At 47.1% G+C, this 14134-nt stretch overlaps 2 protein-coding genes across 18 annotated transcripts in view; both read left to right on the forward strand.

The window, feature by feature from the left end:
- LOC128402960 (disintegrin and metalloproteinase domain-containing protein 2-like) overlaps positions 1 to 2497 on the forward strand; it is a 95823-nt gene extending 93326 nt beyond the window's left edge. For all 8 annotated transcript variants that reach the window (XM_053367439.1, XM_053367444.1, XM_053367440.1 and 5 more), the window contains one exon: positions 2388 to 2497. In XM_053367439.1, the coding sequence (XP_053223414.1) occupies positions 2388 to 2456 (69 nt within the window). In that variant the 3' untranslated portion in view covers positions 2457 to 2497. The remainder of the gene's footprint in view (positions 1 to 2387) is intronic.
- Positions 2498 to 4468: 1971 nt separating this feature from the next.
- LOC128402497 (disintegrin and metalloproteinase domain-containing protein 2-like) overlaps positions 4469 to 14134 on the forward strand; it is a 48749-nt gene continuing 39083 nt past the window's right edge. For 2 of the 10 annotated variants that reach the window (XM_053366663.1, XM_053366669.1), the window contains exons 1-7: positions 4881 to 5118; positions 5239 to 5306; positions 6119 to 6180; positions 7107 to 7185; positions 8633 to 8709; positions 9849 to 10026; positions 11311 to 11367. In XM_053366663.1, the coding sequence (XP_053222638.1) occupies positions 5028 to 5118; positions 5239 to 5306; positions 6119 to 6180; positions 7107 to 7185; positions 8633 to 8709; positions 9849 to 10026; positions 11311 to 11367 (612 nt within the window). In that variant the 5' untranslated portion in view covers positions 4881 to 5027. Of the gene's footprint in view, positions 4646 to 4877; positions 5119 to 5238; positions 5307 to 6118; positions 6181 to 7106; positions 7186 to 8349; positions 8468 to 8632; positions 8710 to 9848; positions 10027 to 11310; positions 11368 to 14134 lie in introns of those variants that run through there. The other 8 variants (XM_053366664.1, XM_053366666.1, XM_053366670.1 and 5 more) reach the window with 8 other exon arrangements.

Genomic DNA, 14134 nt, shown 5'->3' on the forward strand with positions numbered 1-14134 from the left:
GAGCAGACGCTTAGATTGTATTTTATGGAAATGCTGAAATGGCGTCTGCCGTTCGAACAGGACCTTTGGACTAATGTGAAAATCCACACAGGACTATAACAATGTTCGTTTCAACTCACTTGTGGAGATTTACAGAGGTTAGAAAGAAAGGGGGGGGGAATGATAACAACAAGAAGATTGGAAGATGATTTGTAAAGAATAACAACAAGGAGATGGAAAGATAGAACTGTGAACATCAAAGCAGCAGAAATATGAGAGGATTGGACCCTCTCTGAGCTCGAAGCATGGGTACCCCCAACAAAATTTTTAAAATTCGGTTAAATATTTGAAATATTTGGAGTTTATTATGTATTGGTATAATTTGGAATTAATGTGATTTGATTGGTTTGTTAATAAATTTTTTTTTTTTTTAAAGAAGACCATACAGTTCCTGATCCTTTATTCGTCTTTGTTCCTTCAGATTTGATTCTGAAGATCTTATCTATGTCCATTATTAATTCTTCTTCTTGGACTCTGAGCCATCTAGCTAATTCTTTTGTCAGTTTGGTTTCAACGTCTTCATTCTGCATCTCTGGGATCCCCTGAAAGCATAGAATAAGCTCCCTTTAGTGCATCTCGAGAATCACGACTTGATTTAACATTTTCTCCTGTATTCTCTTTAATTCTATTACCTCATCATTTATAACGTCTTGGCCTTTTTTCAGCTCTTTACTTTCATTTTTAATTTTCTTGGTTTTTTTCCTTTGAGAGTTCCTCTTGTTTATTAGTTCTAGATTTCAAATCTTGGACTGTTTTCTCTATCTCCCTAATTGTAATAGTCAGATCTTTTACCTGTGCAGATAGGTCCATTATTAATTTTGAATTTTGCTCAATCTTGTTGCCCATGGAATCAAGTTTATCATTAATAGATTTATTCATTCCAATAACCAACTCTCTTATATCAGCATTCATATCTAACTCCACCACTGATTGGCGTCTTGGAGCTCCTGAAGAGGTCTTGGAAGTCATTTTAGTTGCTTCTCTATATACACATGAATATAAGCTTTGTCCCAGTCTTAATAAGTTCCTTTGATATTTTTGTACTTTAAATACCCTCAGGTCTGTACTGTTTCTATTCAGAGAGCTCTGGGAAGTATTTGTTCAATTATTCCTCCCGCATTTGGCATTTATGTGTTATTAAATACTCTGATTACCAACTTCTTAAAATATTTGTCAATCAATATTTCTCCTTGCCCTCCCTACTATCTCAGATCCTGAATCGAGATTTGTTACCCTTTATGTCCTAGAACTTAGTTAATATGATTTGTCAATATACTTATTATAAATTCCTTAATCAACACACTTCATAATGATTAAATCAAATGATTATTGCTTTCATTTTATGAATCAATGGTCTTGTTAGATAGTAAAATTCATGTTAACCTGCTGTTTTAGGGGTTGTTTTTAAAAGTATGGAACAGATTAATCCACTTTGCATTACTTTCTATGGGAAAGTGTGCCCTGGTTTTGGAATGCTTTGGTTTTGGAACAGACTTTCAGAACAGATTAAGTTTGAGAACCAAGGTACCACTGTATATTATTAATCATCATTACTCAATTTTAACTGTATATATATGATATATTCATTCTAATTGTTTAGATACTGTTTTCTCAATTCACATGGTTTCATCAATTCAACAATGTTAAATGGCACACCTAAAACTCTGCCAGCCTTCACCAGTGCGGTGCCCTCCAGATGTTATGGAGTGCAGCTCCTGTTGGCCTTAGTGAGCATGGCTGTTTGATGCCAGGCTAAAGGGAGTTGTGGTCTGAAACATCTGGTGGGCACCACATTGGTGAAGGCTGAACAAAGCAGTGACAGGCATTGCTTGGGGAACTGTTTCATAACAGCAGCAGCACTTCCAGGCAAAGCCCCACAAAACTAGATCTTGCCTCTTATAGGTAAGGTACAAAGTAGGGCCAGTCCACCCAAGAGGCAAGGTAAAGTGACTGCCTCAGGTAGCAGGATTCATGGGGACAGCAGATCTGGCCTCCATAGTACACATCACCCCCTGCTGCTGCTGTGGGGGCAGTGACACCACTCCTTGGAGGCCAGATCTGTGTTTCCCAGCAGCCTCTTGGCAAACAGGTTTCCTCCGACTCTTTTTCCCAATGCACAGCTTTATTCCCCCCGGTTCTGATGTAGATGAAGTGAACTCAGACCTTCCTCCCTGACAGGCAGGAGATGCCAGTTTGTGGTTTGCCTTAGGAGCCCAAGTGTCTTGGGCCAGCCATGGTACAGAAATTTCAAAGATTGTCCGGGGGGTTGATTCTCCTTATTGTATTGCTCCATCATGTCTTCTCTCCTCTCTCCTCTCTCCCTCCTGCTGCCCCTGGGATGTGAGTAGCTTGAGCAACCAAGAAGACACGATGTGACCAGACCTGGGTCAGGCTCCTGCTGTTTATGTGACTTGTAGCTGTTTAATAAATTACTGCTTGCTTATACAGGTGAAAAGTATTCTGTGAATGGTTCTCCAGGTCCTTCTTTGCATTTGTATACAGCATGCAGGGGCTTCATTATGGGTTGGCATCAGCAGACACGTGCTGCGGTCTACACCCCAATAGGGGCTTACTGCTTGTTCCAAGAGCCTCTTTGCCTTCCTCCTTGCTTTTATTGCCTCTTCATCTCCAAGCAATGAAAACCAGCAGTGAGCTAATCTCTCTTCGAGGGAATAGACGCCAATTCTGCCAGGGATTTCTGCCAGAGGGAGCAAGGGGGTAACAGGCACTTTTGCCTCTTGCTTCCTGGCTGCTATTTGCTACTATCCTATTTGCTCCCTCAGCTTTCTTTCATGGCACATAATAAGAAATGAAGCTCTCCCTAACCATGCAGATTACAGTGACAAGGGAAAGGTTTGCTTTGCTGCAAGTACTGCCAATTACCCATCAAAGCTCTACCTAAAAGCAATGCTTGTATTCTTAGGCACACATCCAAGCATTTTTCACAGCTAAAGTTGCCCCCCCCCCGCCAGCTCTTAGGCTTACCAGCTGTGTGGGAAGTAGAAATGAAACAATTACTTTGTCCCCTTCTTCCAGCTTTACATGAATTTTTGTTTGTGAATGAAATTTTGTTGCCTTGCACACTACTGCTAAACTAGGTGATTCTCGGGGAGGAGCAGGATGGCAGTGCAAATCTTATGTCCTATCCAGCCTAATTTACTGAGGGCAGCTCCCCTTTTCTGGTACCTGTCCTGGTCATTTGGGTTCGAGGACACATTGAAGCCTGGCGCAAACACACACAAAGGGTGGCAAAGCAGGGCTGGTGTGGGGTGTGGCCTGGGAAGACTCTCAGATCTAGAAGGCTGCATGTGCCCTGGAGCCTGAGGTTCCCCATTCTGGGTTCCCTCTAGTCAGGCCTCCCGTTACCCACAGCCACCAGCCTGATGTCTGTGGAAACTACAAGTCAAACAGCTGCGCTGGCAGCACCAAAGTGACCACTCCAAGGCACAAGCCTGGGCAGTGTGTCTGGAGGTCCTGGGCTGCCCAGATGGCAGGGTCCCCCTCTTGGCCTCGCTGATGGGGTCCAAAGGAAAGCATCATCTTGGCTGCAGGAATTGCCGGACGGAGGTGTACAAGGTGCCATCTGTTTCAGAGATTTGTGTGGGGTTTCTCCTGAGCATTCTCTTCCCCATGTTGACTTGCAACGCAGCAGAGATTTCAGATCAGTTTTCCTTCTCCTACATACCCTCCCAGGTTGTTGGGCTCCATCTGCCCCTCATTTCCCATGCTCATATATACATACAATCAGAATTACAGAGTTGGAAGGGACCGCAAGGCTCTTCTAGTCCATCCCCTGCAATACAGGAATCTTGCCCAATGCATAGCTGTCAACTTACAGATTTGAAAATAAGGGACCAGCAGCCAAAATAAGGGACCTGCAGCCTCACCTGTTCCAGGCACTCCAGTCTTCCTGTCCTCCTGCAGTCTGGTCAAACTCATGCTGGGTAGCTTCGAGAACACTGTCCAGCCAACTTTGTAACCAGAGGTTCAACTGGCAGGCAGGAAGGGAGGGAGAGGAGCTGCTTCCTTTGAAACACGGGAAATTTAAGGGACATCATCAATAAGGGACAGCAGCGGGACACGGCGCTGGGATAAGGCACTGTCCCTTCAAATAAGGAACACTTGACAGCTATAGCCCAATGTGGGGCTTGAGCCCACGACCCTGAGATTAAGAGCCTCATGCTCTACCAACTGGGAGACTGCACCACGCTCATATATTAGAAATCATGGCTTTTTGAAACTTGTTTATAGACATTTTGATGAATCCAAACGCCGGCTCAGGATGAGCGGTTCTTGCCCAATCCGCAAAAGCAGCAGGAAGGGGGCACGTTGGCGAGAACCGAGCCCCTTTTGCGCGCGCCCCACCCCTCTCCCAGCCCCGGCGCCTCGGCCAAGGCAGCCCGCAACCTGGCCCCTCGCGCGCCTCCGCCCCGCCCGGCAGCCGTTGGCCCGCGGCGGCGCCAGCGCGCCCTTCTCCCGGGCCCCGCCTTCGAGTTCCTCGGCGCCCGTTACTGGTCGCCGGCGGCTGCGGGTCGAGCGAGGGGCGCCATGGCGCTGCTTGGCCTGCTGCTGGCGCTGCGCAGCGTGTGCCTGCTTTCTGCGCTGGGTGAGCCTGCTGCCCCCGGGGGCCCCGCTCCTCCTCTGGCCTTTCTTCCTGGCTCCTCGGAGGGGCCGCCGTCGTTTTTCTCGGTATCCAGGCGCCATCCGTGCGCACTGCCCGTCCCGCGGAGCCCGGGAGGGGACGAGAGGGCCGGGAAGCGCTGCGGGGGCCGAGCGGGGGGGGCGGGCGCGCTGCTGCCCCCTCTCCTGCTCCCCGGGCTAGGCCTGACCCGGCGGCGGAACTGCGGCCCCGCACGAGCGCAGCAGCCCAGGAAGAAGCTGCGCCGGGGGCGGCGCCTCTTTGCTGCAGAATGAGGCCGAGGGGCACGAAGGCCGCCTTCCTTGGCCCCTAAACTCCTGCCCTTGAAAAAGTCACAGCTACACTGCAAATGTGTAGTTACATACATGCGTACGGACGGACATACATTCAAATCTGCCACCTTAGCTGTCATGGCTCCATGCCATATATGCTGAAAAACGGTAATTGGTTGAGGGGCTGAAAATTCTTGCAAAATGATTTCCCTGTAGTGCCCACCCAGAGCTTATCTAAGAGCACTGTATTCACGGATAAATGGCTATAGAAGGGTCTCTTCTGTCTAGGGTCTCAGCGAACATTCCTCCAAGTGACTGTTCCTCAGAGGATCCCATCTTACGTCACTGGAAATACGGTATTGTGTTTGATTATGAAAAGTGTTCTACCTGACCTTTCATTCCAGACTGCCCTGTCAAGGCTGTTTACTTTTAGGGTTGCCATATTTCAAAAATTAAAAACCGGGACATCCCGAAAGTTGTTGACCCCAAAATTGTTGATCATGATTTTTCATTTGACCTGCCTAAGATCCAGGACAAAGCACCACCTTTTGGAAATTCCCCCTGGATGACAATTTCGCCTTTGAAATCTTGGTAATGTCTGGGAAATTCTGGATGTATGGCAGCCCTAAATTAAAAGTTTTTTTTTTTAAAAAAATGCTAACTTTTAAAACCAACAATGTTAATTTGAGCAGCAGCAGACAAGTTGGTTTGCACGAGGCAGTTAGTGAAGCTATGGCTTACTGAGACTGCGCAAACGTGTAGAGTTCCTGGAGAACTTTGCCCCATCCCGGTCCTTTTTACTGCCACATTGTGCAGAACTAAGCCAACTCCCACATCATCCCATAAAGATAAATGCTTCTGTTTGGGGAAGCGGGGGAGGGCAAGAAAAAAATTCCCCCACTAATGTGAACAAGGTTCCTCTTGCAGGTAGCCTAGAGACAGGAACAGGAGCACTCCTCTTAGGGGGTGGACATATGCTGCAACATTTTGCTGTGGATCCCATTTGTAGCATTGTAAAGCGCTGCCATTTGTTAAAATCTGTTCTTCATCTGTACCACTTTTTACCATCTGTACCATGGGGAGTGTGCACAAATTCTTTGCATAGGCTGGAGTTTAATGTGTAAACAAAATAAAAACTATAGCATGATTAACCCTTTGGCTATTGCAGGAAAGGATGACCTTTGATATTGATATAAATGGAAAGCCATATATCATTCATCTGAAGCAACAGTGAGTAGAATAAATAACTGGGATTTGCCCCCCATTCTATAAGACATTGCAACCTTGTTTAATAAATCCTGGTAGTGTCTAGAAAGATTTCCTGGAAAGCTTTTCTGAGGAAGAGAGGGGACAAAGCACTCAGCTCTCCTCTGTAAAGAAAACAAGCTTACTTTCAGAAGTAAATCTTAATAGCCTCCTAGGCTGCCAATTTGAATAAAATATGGGGTGCAGGTAAGCCCCACCCTGAATAATTGATCACATGATGCAGCACACACAGACCACTTGAATGACAATGCCTATCAACTTGTGGGACCTTGGCCCCTAGGAGTTGGCTCCTTTGTAGCCTCCTGGGAAAACCTTCTTGCATTTAAAATGTGCCCACAAAGGTACCTCTGCCAGCCAGTGCACGGAATTGCTGAGAAGGTAAAATGTTGTAACAGAAGGGGAGGGGCACCCCTTATAAAGGCCCAAGGACCTCATTCCCTAGAGGGCAGCTTTTCTGGAGCTGCATGCCAGTGCGGTGGGGGTGGCAGATCCAGCGACAAATAATGGGTGCACCCTTGTGTGGCAGACGTGCCAGCCATGCAAAATTCAAAGGTTTATACACCTGCCCCCGCCCCACCACCTTCATCCAGGCAAGCAAGAGGTATGATAACAGTTCCATAACACATTCCAGCCATGCAGAAGCACTTTGGGAGGCTAAGATGCCTTTTCTTAAATGTTGCCAAGAGCCGCCACCCAAAAAGGCCTTGCGGGCTCCATGTGCACATCATGGAACTCCTTGCGCTGATGGTACGCATTAGTTGGATACTGCTCTGAGTCACTGTCACATGTCAGGACATGACAGCAGGCACTATTGTAACTTTCTGGACCATTTCTCCCTCCTTCCCTCTTTTCCGTGCCACCTTTGTGTATTTTTTATGCTTTGTTTTTAGATCCTTTTTAACCAATGATTTCAGAGTTTATACGTATAGCCATGGAGGGTCAGCAGTGTCTTTTGTTCCTCCCATTCAGGTAAGATTCTCTCAGGTGTAGGAAACAGGTTTCTCTTTGAGTGGCTATCGTTTGAGCTACATTAGACCTGCCAACCAATTTTTAAAAATAGATTATAGTAGTTTTAACTGATTAGTTGAAATATATATGTTGATAATAATTAAGAAGGCAGGGAATTTTCGAAGCACGCATCAAACAAAAACAGACATCCTTACACCGAGTATGCCACACATTAGCGTAGCCGGGGGTGGGAAGGATCACGGCAGTTGTTGGTCATTTCAGGTGCTGCAGGGTGGCACCTGAAATTGGCGGCTGGTTGCCCTAAACAAAGCTCAACACCTTTGGCCTGCTCCTGCACTGGTGGGGGATGTTAGGCCGCTGGTGCCACATGTGCACCTTGTTTCACCACCACCACCAGCAGCAGAGGATTGGCCCATCGCACAAATTCATATGCGGGTTCCAGTGCATCCATGGTTAGGCAATATGCAGCGGAGAAGCAATGGATAGCTGCATCTATGTCTGGTTTGGGGGTACTAACCGCAAATGCCCTGCTTCAACTCTCCTTTTGACATGACCCCTTCCTTTCTGAGGTTTTGTCTTCTATCCTCAACATGACTGTGGCATTGGGCCCCTGCTGCAGACAGGGAAACTTGCAGCTTACTGCATTACTTTGCTGTGTTATAAAAAGGTCTGAAGCAGATGGGATGCTAGAATAGCCTTGTTATACCAAAGACTCGAGGAAAAATCTGCAAGTTCAAGTAAAAACTGAGCTCTAGCCAAGACCCACAGAAGGGAGTGAACTACAAATGGTTCTAGTCACAGTTTTGCTTGTAGAAAACTGAGGTGCTTAAATTCCACAAATATACCAAATGTTGAAGCAGTAAAAATAAATTTAGGTGTGGTAAAAAAAAAACACATTGCACCTATTTCAATCGTTCTTCATAGTTCATAGTTTACCCCTTCCTCTAGAAATACCCCCCTCCACACATACACACACATTTCTGGAAATTTTTTATTTCTGACACTTCACCCTTTCTCACCCACTGCTTTTGCATTCCACTTTCCCCACACACTTTCCCCACTTGATGGAGCAGGCACATATCCAGAAACCTTAGCTAGTGGGGAATCAGTTCTTTGTGGGTACGTGGCACCAGGAAACTCAGCCTGAGGGTTTTTGTAAACAAGCCTAGATACCCCACTCTCTATGGTGCTGCTGGAGCAGCTTTCAATGGACTGTCCACATGAGCATCAACCCTGACTGTGACCAGAAGGGAAACTGCAGTTGGTCAGCCCAAGAGGAAAGGTGAGTAACTGCATAGTTTGGTTTTAGGTAACAACCCCAAATTTAGCCTGTTAACCTCTCATTTGAATTGTGTGCTCTAGGATTGGATTTCATATAGCAGTGTATGTATTTCACTTTTGAGTTGCCCCCTGGTAGTAGGTAAAGTGTTCTGATTACTCTTTCTAGCGCAATTGCTACTATCAAGGCTACATTGAAGGCTATACTGATTCCATTGTGATGCTCAGCACCTGCCTTGGGCTTAGGTGAGACATATGTGTTATTCTTGAACAGAACCCTTTGTTCCTTAGTCCCAAGTTCAGCTGCCTGCAGAGCACTCCAGGGCTTTGAGCAAGGATGACCCCACTGAAATTTGACATCCTGCTTAATAAGCCAGAGTGGCAAAGTATAACTAGGCATGGATGAATCAGCTTCTTCACAAACACACACATGGTAGAAGTCAAGGTATAAATTGAACTCCCTTTTATAACTGACATTTAACTAACATATATCAACATTTTCTACTCACCAGTTACATGCAGTCTGAAGTATACATTTCCCAAATAGCTCCTCTGAACACACACTGAGGATCTGTTCATTTAATATGGATTGCCATAACATGCACACCTGATACAACAGAATAGTCGGGTGTTCTAGTCAGTAAAGGTAAAGGGAACCCTGACCGTTAAGTCCAGTTGCAAACGACTCTGGGGTTGCGGTGCTCATCTCACTTTACTGGCCGAGGGAGCTGGCGTTTTGTCCGTGGACAGCTTCCGGGTCATGTGGCCAGCACGACTAAGCTGCTTTTGGCGAAACCAGGGCAGCGAACGGAAACACTGTTTACCTTCCTGCCGGAGCGGTACCTATTTATCTACTTGCACTTTTACATGCTTTCGAACTGCTAGGTGGGCAGGAGCTGGGACTGAACAACGGGAGCTCACCCTGTCGCAGGGATTCGAACTGCCAACCTTCTGATTGGCAAGCCCTGGGCTCTGTGGTTTTTGTTTAGTACTCAGGGAAAAGGCTGTCTTTTTCAGTTTTCTTTCAAGTGGGATTATTTCCATCCCATGTCAGCTTCTATATTAGGGATGGGCTAACCCCAGACTGTGTACCAGATTTGGCCCACTAGGTCTTACTGTTTGGCCTAAACGCCTTTCCCCATGAACCATGCCTATGTGCTCCACGCTGATGCCATATGTGGTAGGTCATATGTAGAAACACAGTGGGATTGGCTGCTCACACAGCCAGTCCCTGCAGAAAGTAGGATTGAACTCCCTGCCCACCAGCTGAAGCATTGCATTGGACTGAAATGGGAATTTAGCTTTGGGCTACCAAGTCACGGTTTGCACCATCAACATTTTTTTGGGGTGGGGGGCTTCTTTTCCACCTTATCTCCTCCTACCAGTGGGCTGTTGCAGTTTGAGAACAGCAGCTACGGAATTGAGCCAGTTGAATCTGCTTCTGGATTTCAGCATCTTGTTTATCAGATTGAATATGAAGATGCAGAGCGTCCACTTTCTGAACAGAATTATTCCATTAGATGGAGTTCAGGAATAACGCCAAGGGTAGAATCAGGAATACCAGTGAGTGCTTTTTTTTCTTCAAAGAAAATTGTGTGTATAGATCCAAAACAAAATAGTAATACGTGCACCTATGCATGTACATGCTCCTTCCCTCCCTCCCTCCCCCCTCCCCTAAGCAGTAGGAGTTCCTGGGAGAAGCCTTTTCAAGGCCAGCTTTCTTTCGACGAGAACTGTGCCCGCCCCAAGACTTCAGTGTTTGTAAATGTTTGTCCATATACATGTGGATGCAGATCAGAGGTGAGCCCACAGTCAACAGAGAAAGCAATATGGGCCTTAAGTAGCACCCTAAAAGCAACTGCAGGTCCCACAAGCCTGTTGCTTGATTTCCAGGAGCAAAACCTTGCCGCCGCCCCCGTCAATAGAGCTGTTCCTTTTCTGACCACCTAGAAAGCATATACTCTCTGGCAGAACACTGCTTTTCTTCTTCTCAGCTTTCACACTGACAGTTATGATGCCCTGCTGGCTCTCTGAGCAGCAGCTTCATAGCTTAGCGTCTCCAGCAAGCTGTGTGTGATGCTCACCTCTGCAGCCTAATTCTGTGCATGTTTCATCAAAAGTAGGTACCACTGTTTTGACTGAGATTAGTGTGCACAGGATTGCAACCTTAAAGGGAGACTCCAAAATCAAGAAATAAAAGGGTGAAAATGCTGTCCACATCTAAGGAAGTCAGCAGAGTCCAGTGAAAAACAGCTCCAAAGGGCCTTGCTAAAGCAACAGATGTTGTCTCTGCAGAGAGGTGGAGCCAACTAAAACCTTATGAAAGCGGGCCCAAGTGCAGTTGGCTCTGCCTTGCTGGAGGAGCTGTTTGCCTGGCTGCTTAATGGGCCCTTGGCTTAATTATGTGTCTGGCTCTGGCAGGTTGCATAGAAAGGAATGTGGCCTCGGTTTGAAAAACATTCCCCATCCTTGTCTTAGGCCACATTCACACCATACATTTAAAATACTATGATACCAGTTTAAACAGTAATGCCTTCTCTCAAATAATTCTTTTGAATGAACATGTTGAGAATAGAGAATCAGGCTATTGGCCTTCCTAGCTGAGCCATGAGAAAGCTGTGCTCCCCCACCAAATGTTGGACTACAGTTCCTACTGGCCCCAGCCAGTATGACCAATGCCTGGGAACCCACCCCACATTTCTCCAGGCTTTGATGCAACCCCAATCTGCCAGATACTTCACCTACATTTTGAATTCTGATTCAGCAGCATTTAGAGTTCTACCTGTGAATTTTTCATGATGTTAGTATGAGTGCAGTAATGGTATGTTCTTTCTTGAATTACAATAGGTTAACTTCAGCACCACGAGATATGTGGAAATGCACATAGTTGTGGCCAAGGGATTGGTAGGTTTATTTGAAGGACTCCCTGTTGCCCACCCCCTCCCACCACGTACATCACTTCAAGCTTTCATTACAAGGTTTTCAGAAGTATGTTCTTTCTTCATATACAAACATAAGAAGAGAAGACTCATTGGGTCCAGCATCCCGTTCCCATGGTGGCCAACGAGATGCCCATGGGAAGCCTTCAAGCAGGATTTTAGTGTGACAAAACGTGGGCAATTCCCAGCCTCCTATGTCTGGCAGTGGAGGGGAAACATTTTGAGTTCTTGGATAATGAGAGTAGGAGGAAAAGCTCTCTGCCCACTTTCTCCACACATTAATAATAATAATAATAATAATAATAATAATAATAATAATAATTACTACTACTATTTATACCCCGCCCATCTGGCTGGATTTCCAAAATGACTCCCAGGCTGCTCACCTGGTCCTTCAGAAGCACAGTCACCCCATTCAGGACCAGGGAGTCCTCCACACCCGCCTGCCCCCTGTCCCCCAAGAATAGTACAGTGGTACCTTGGGTTACATACGCTTCGGGTTACAGACTCCGCTAACCCAGAAATAGTGCTTCAGGTTAAGAACTTTGCTTCAGAATGAGAACAGAAATTGTGCTCTGGCAGTTCGGCAGCAGCAGGAGGCCCCATTAGCTAAAGTGGTGCTTCAGGTTAAGTACAGTTTCAGGTTGAGAATGGACCTCCGGAACGAATTAAGTACTTAACCCGAGGTAACACTGTACTTCTGTCTTGTCAGGATTCAACCTCAATTTGTTAGCCGCCATCCATCCTCCAACCGCCTCCAGGCACTCACACAGAACCTTAACCACCTTCACCGGTTCTGATTTAAAGGAGAGGTAGAGCTGGGTATCATCCGCATACTGATGAACACCCAGCCCAAACCCCCTGATGATCTCTCGCAACAGCTTCATATAGATATTAAAAAGCATGGGGGAGAACCCTGAGGCACCCCACAACTGAGAGCCCAGGGGTCTGAATACTCATCCCCCAATACCACTTTCTGAACACAGCCCAGGAGGAAGGAGTGGAACCACTGTATAACAGTGCCCCCAGCTCCCAGCCCCTCAAGACGGTCCAGAAGGATGTTATGGTTGATGTTTCCAAAGGCTGCTGAGAGATCCAGCAGAACTAGGAAACAGCTTTCACCTTTGTCCCTAGCCCACCGGAGATCATCAACCAGTGTGACCAAGGCAGTTTCAGTCCCGTGATGAGGCCTGAATCTCGACTGGAAGGGATCCAAATGGTCCACATCCCCCAACCATGCCTGGAGTTATTGAGCAACCACCTTGCTCAATCACCTTGCCCAAGAATGGAAGATTTGAGACTGGGCAATAGTTGGCCATATTGGCCAGGTCTAAAGATGGTTTTTTAAGAAGCGGTTTAATGACCGCCTCTTTCAGTGGATCTGGGAAGGCTCCCTTACAGAAAAGCATTCACCACCCCGCAGAGCCCATCACCCAGCCCTTCCTGGCTTGCTTTTATAAGCCAGGAAGGGCAGGGATCAAGGAGACAGGTGGTCGGTTTCAGTTGTCCAAGCAGCCTGTCCACATCCTCGGCAGTAACAGATTGGAATTGATCTCATGCAATTTGACTAGACAGGACTCTTAACACTCTCCCGCCCTGGCCCTGCTCCCAAGGTAGAGTCTACCTCTTTCTGAATCTGAGCGACTATCTGCAAAAAACTTTGCAAAATCATTGCAGGAGATCTTGGGGCCCTTCCCAGGCCTCAATGGTGAAAGTGGTTCCATTAGATTATGAACCACCTGAAGGAGTCGCCTCCTGCTGTTTTCTGCAGATGCAATAGAGGCGGTGAACAATAGAGGCTGTCACTATCACCACTTGGTAGGCTCGACATTGAGCTCTAACCTGTTTGTTTGGGTTTTTTTTTGAAAATAACTTTTATTAACAGGCCAATCAAATCACATTAATTCCAAATCATATAAATTCCAAATTACATAGTGTCAGCGCTGCCCAAGGTCCCAGCTCACACAAGACCAACGCTGCTTCTTCCTCAAGTAAAAAGGTCTTTATTGAAGTTCAGTTTCATTTCCAGACGCGCAGCGCGCAACGCTACATCTATGCCTCAGACCGTAGAAGTCCCATCTGAATCTCCTCCCCCCTGACACCAGCTTAAGATTCTAGCCTTACTCCACCTCTTCCTCTGTTCCTTCTTTCTCTGGGTCCTCCTGCTAGTCGGAGTTTCAGCCCTCCTAGATTCTTCTGACGCTGAGTCCCCCGACTCTTCTCCTCCCCTCCTTCGGGCTTTAGGACCTGGCTCCCAATCCGGGTTTTCTGCTGTCCCGCGCTCCTCCACATTTGAACTTGGCGCGCGCGCGCAGCCTCCCACTTTCCTTCTGACCGTTACACTTGTGTCACTGCTCCCTCTTTCGGGGAGGCTAGCTGGACCTGGCCTTCCCTCCATTTCCCCACTCCCCGATGGGGGCGTGGTTACCCCTGACTCATCTTCTCTCCCCGCTGGAGGAGAAGCTGGTCCTGACTCATGTGACTCTTCCCCCCCACTGTGCTCTGGTGGGGGAACTGGTCCTGATCCTCCGCTACTCCCTTGGGAGTCCCCTCTGGTTCCTTGTTTATGGAGCGTCCCCCCTGGGACTCGCCTCGCCCTTATCATAGGCGCCCCCTCCTGGGAATCTTCTGATTCGCTGGAGAAGCTCATGGAATCTCTCGGGCCACTGTCATATTCCCCTACGCTCCCCTCTGATTCCTCTCCTCCGCTCTCTATTTGCTCTCTCCCCTGC

Source organism: Podarcis raffonei, chromosome 15 (assembly GCF_027172205.1).
Source record: "Podarcis raffonei isolate rPodRaf1 chromosome 15, rPodRaf1.pri, whole genome shotgun sequence".
Classification (NCBI taxonomy): Eukaryota; Metazoa; Chordata; class Lepidosauria; order Squamata; family Lacertidae; genus Podarcis; species Podarcis raffonei.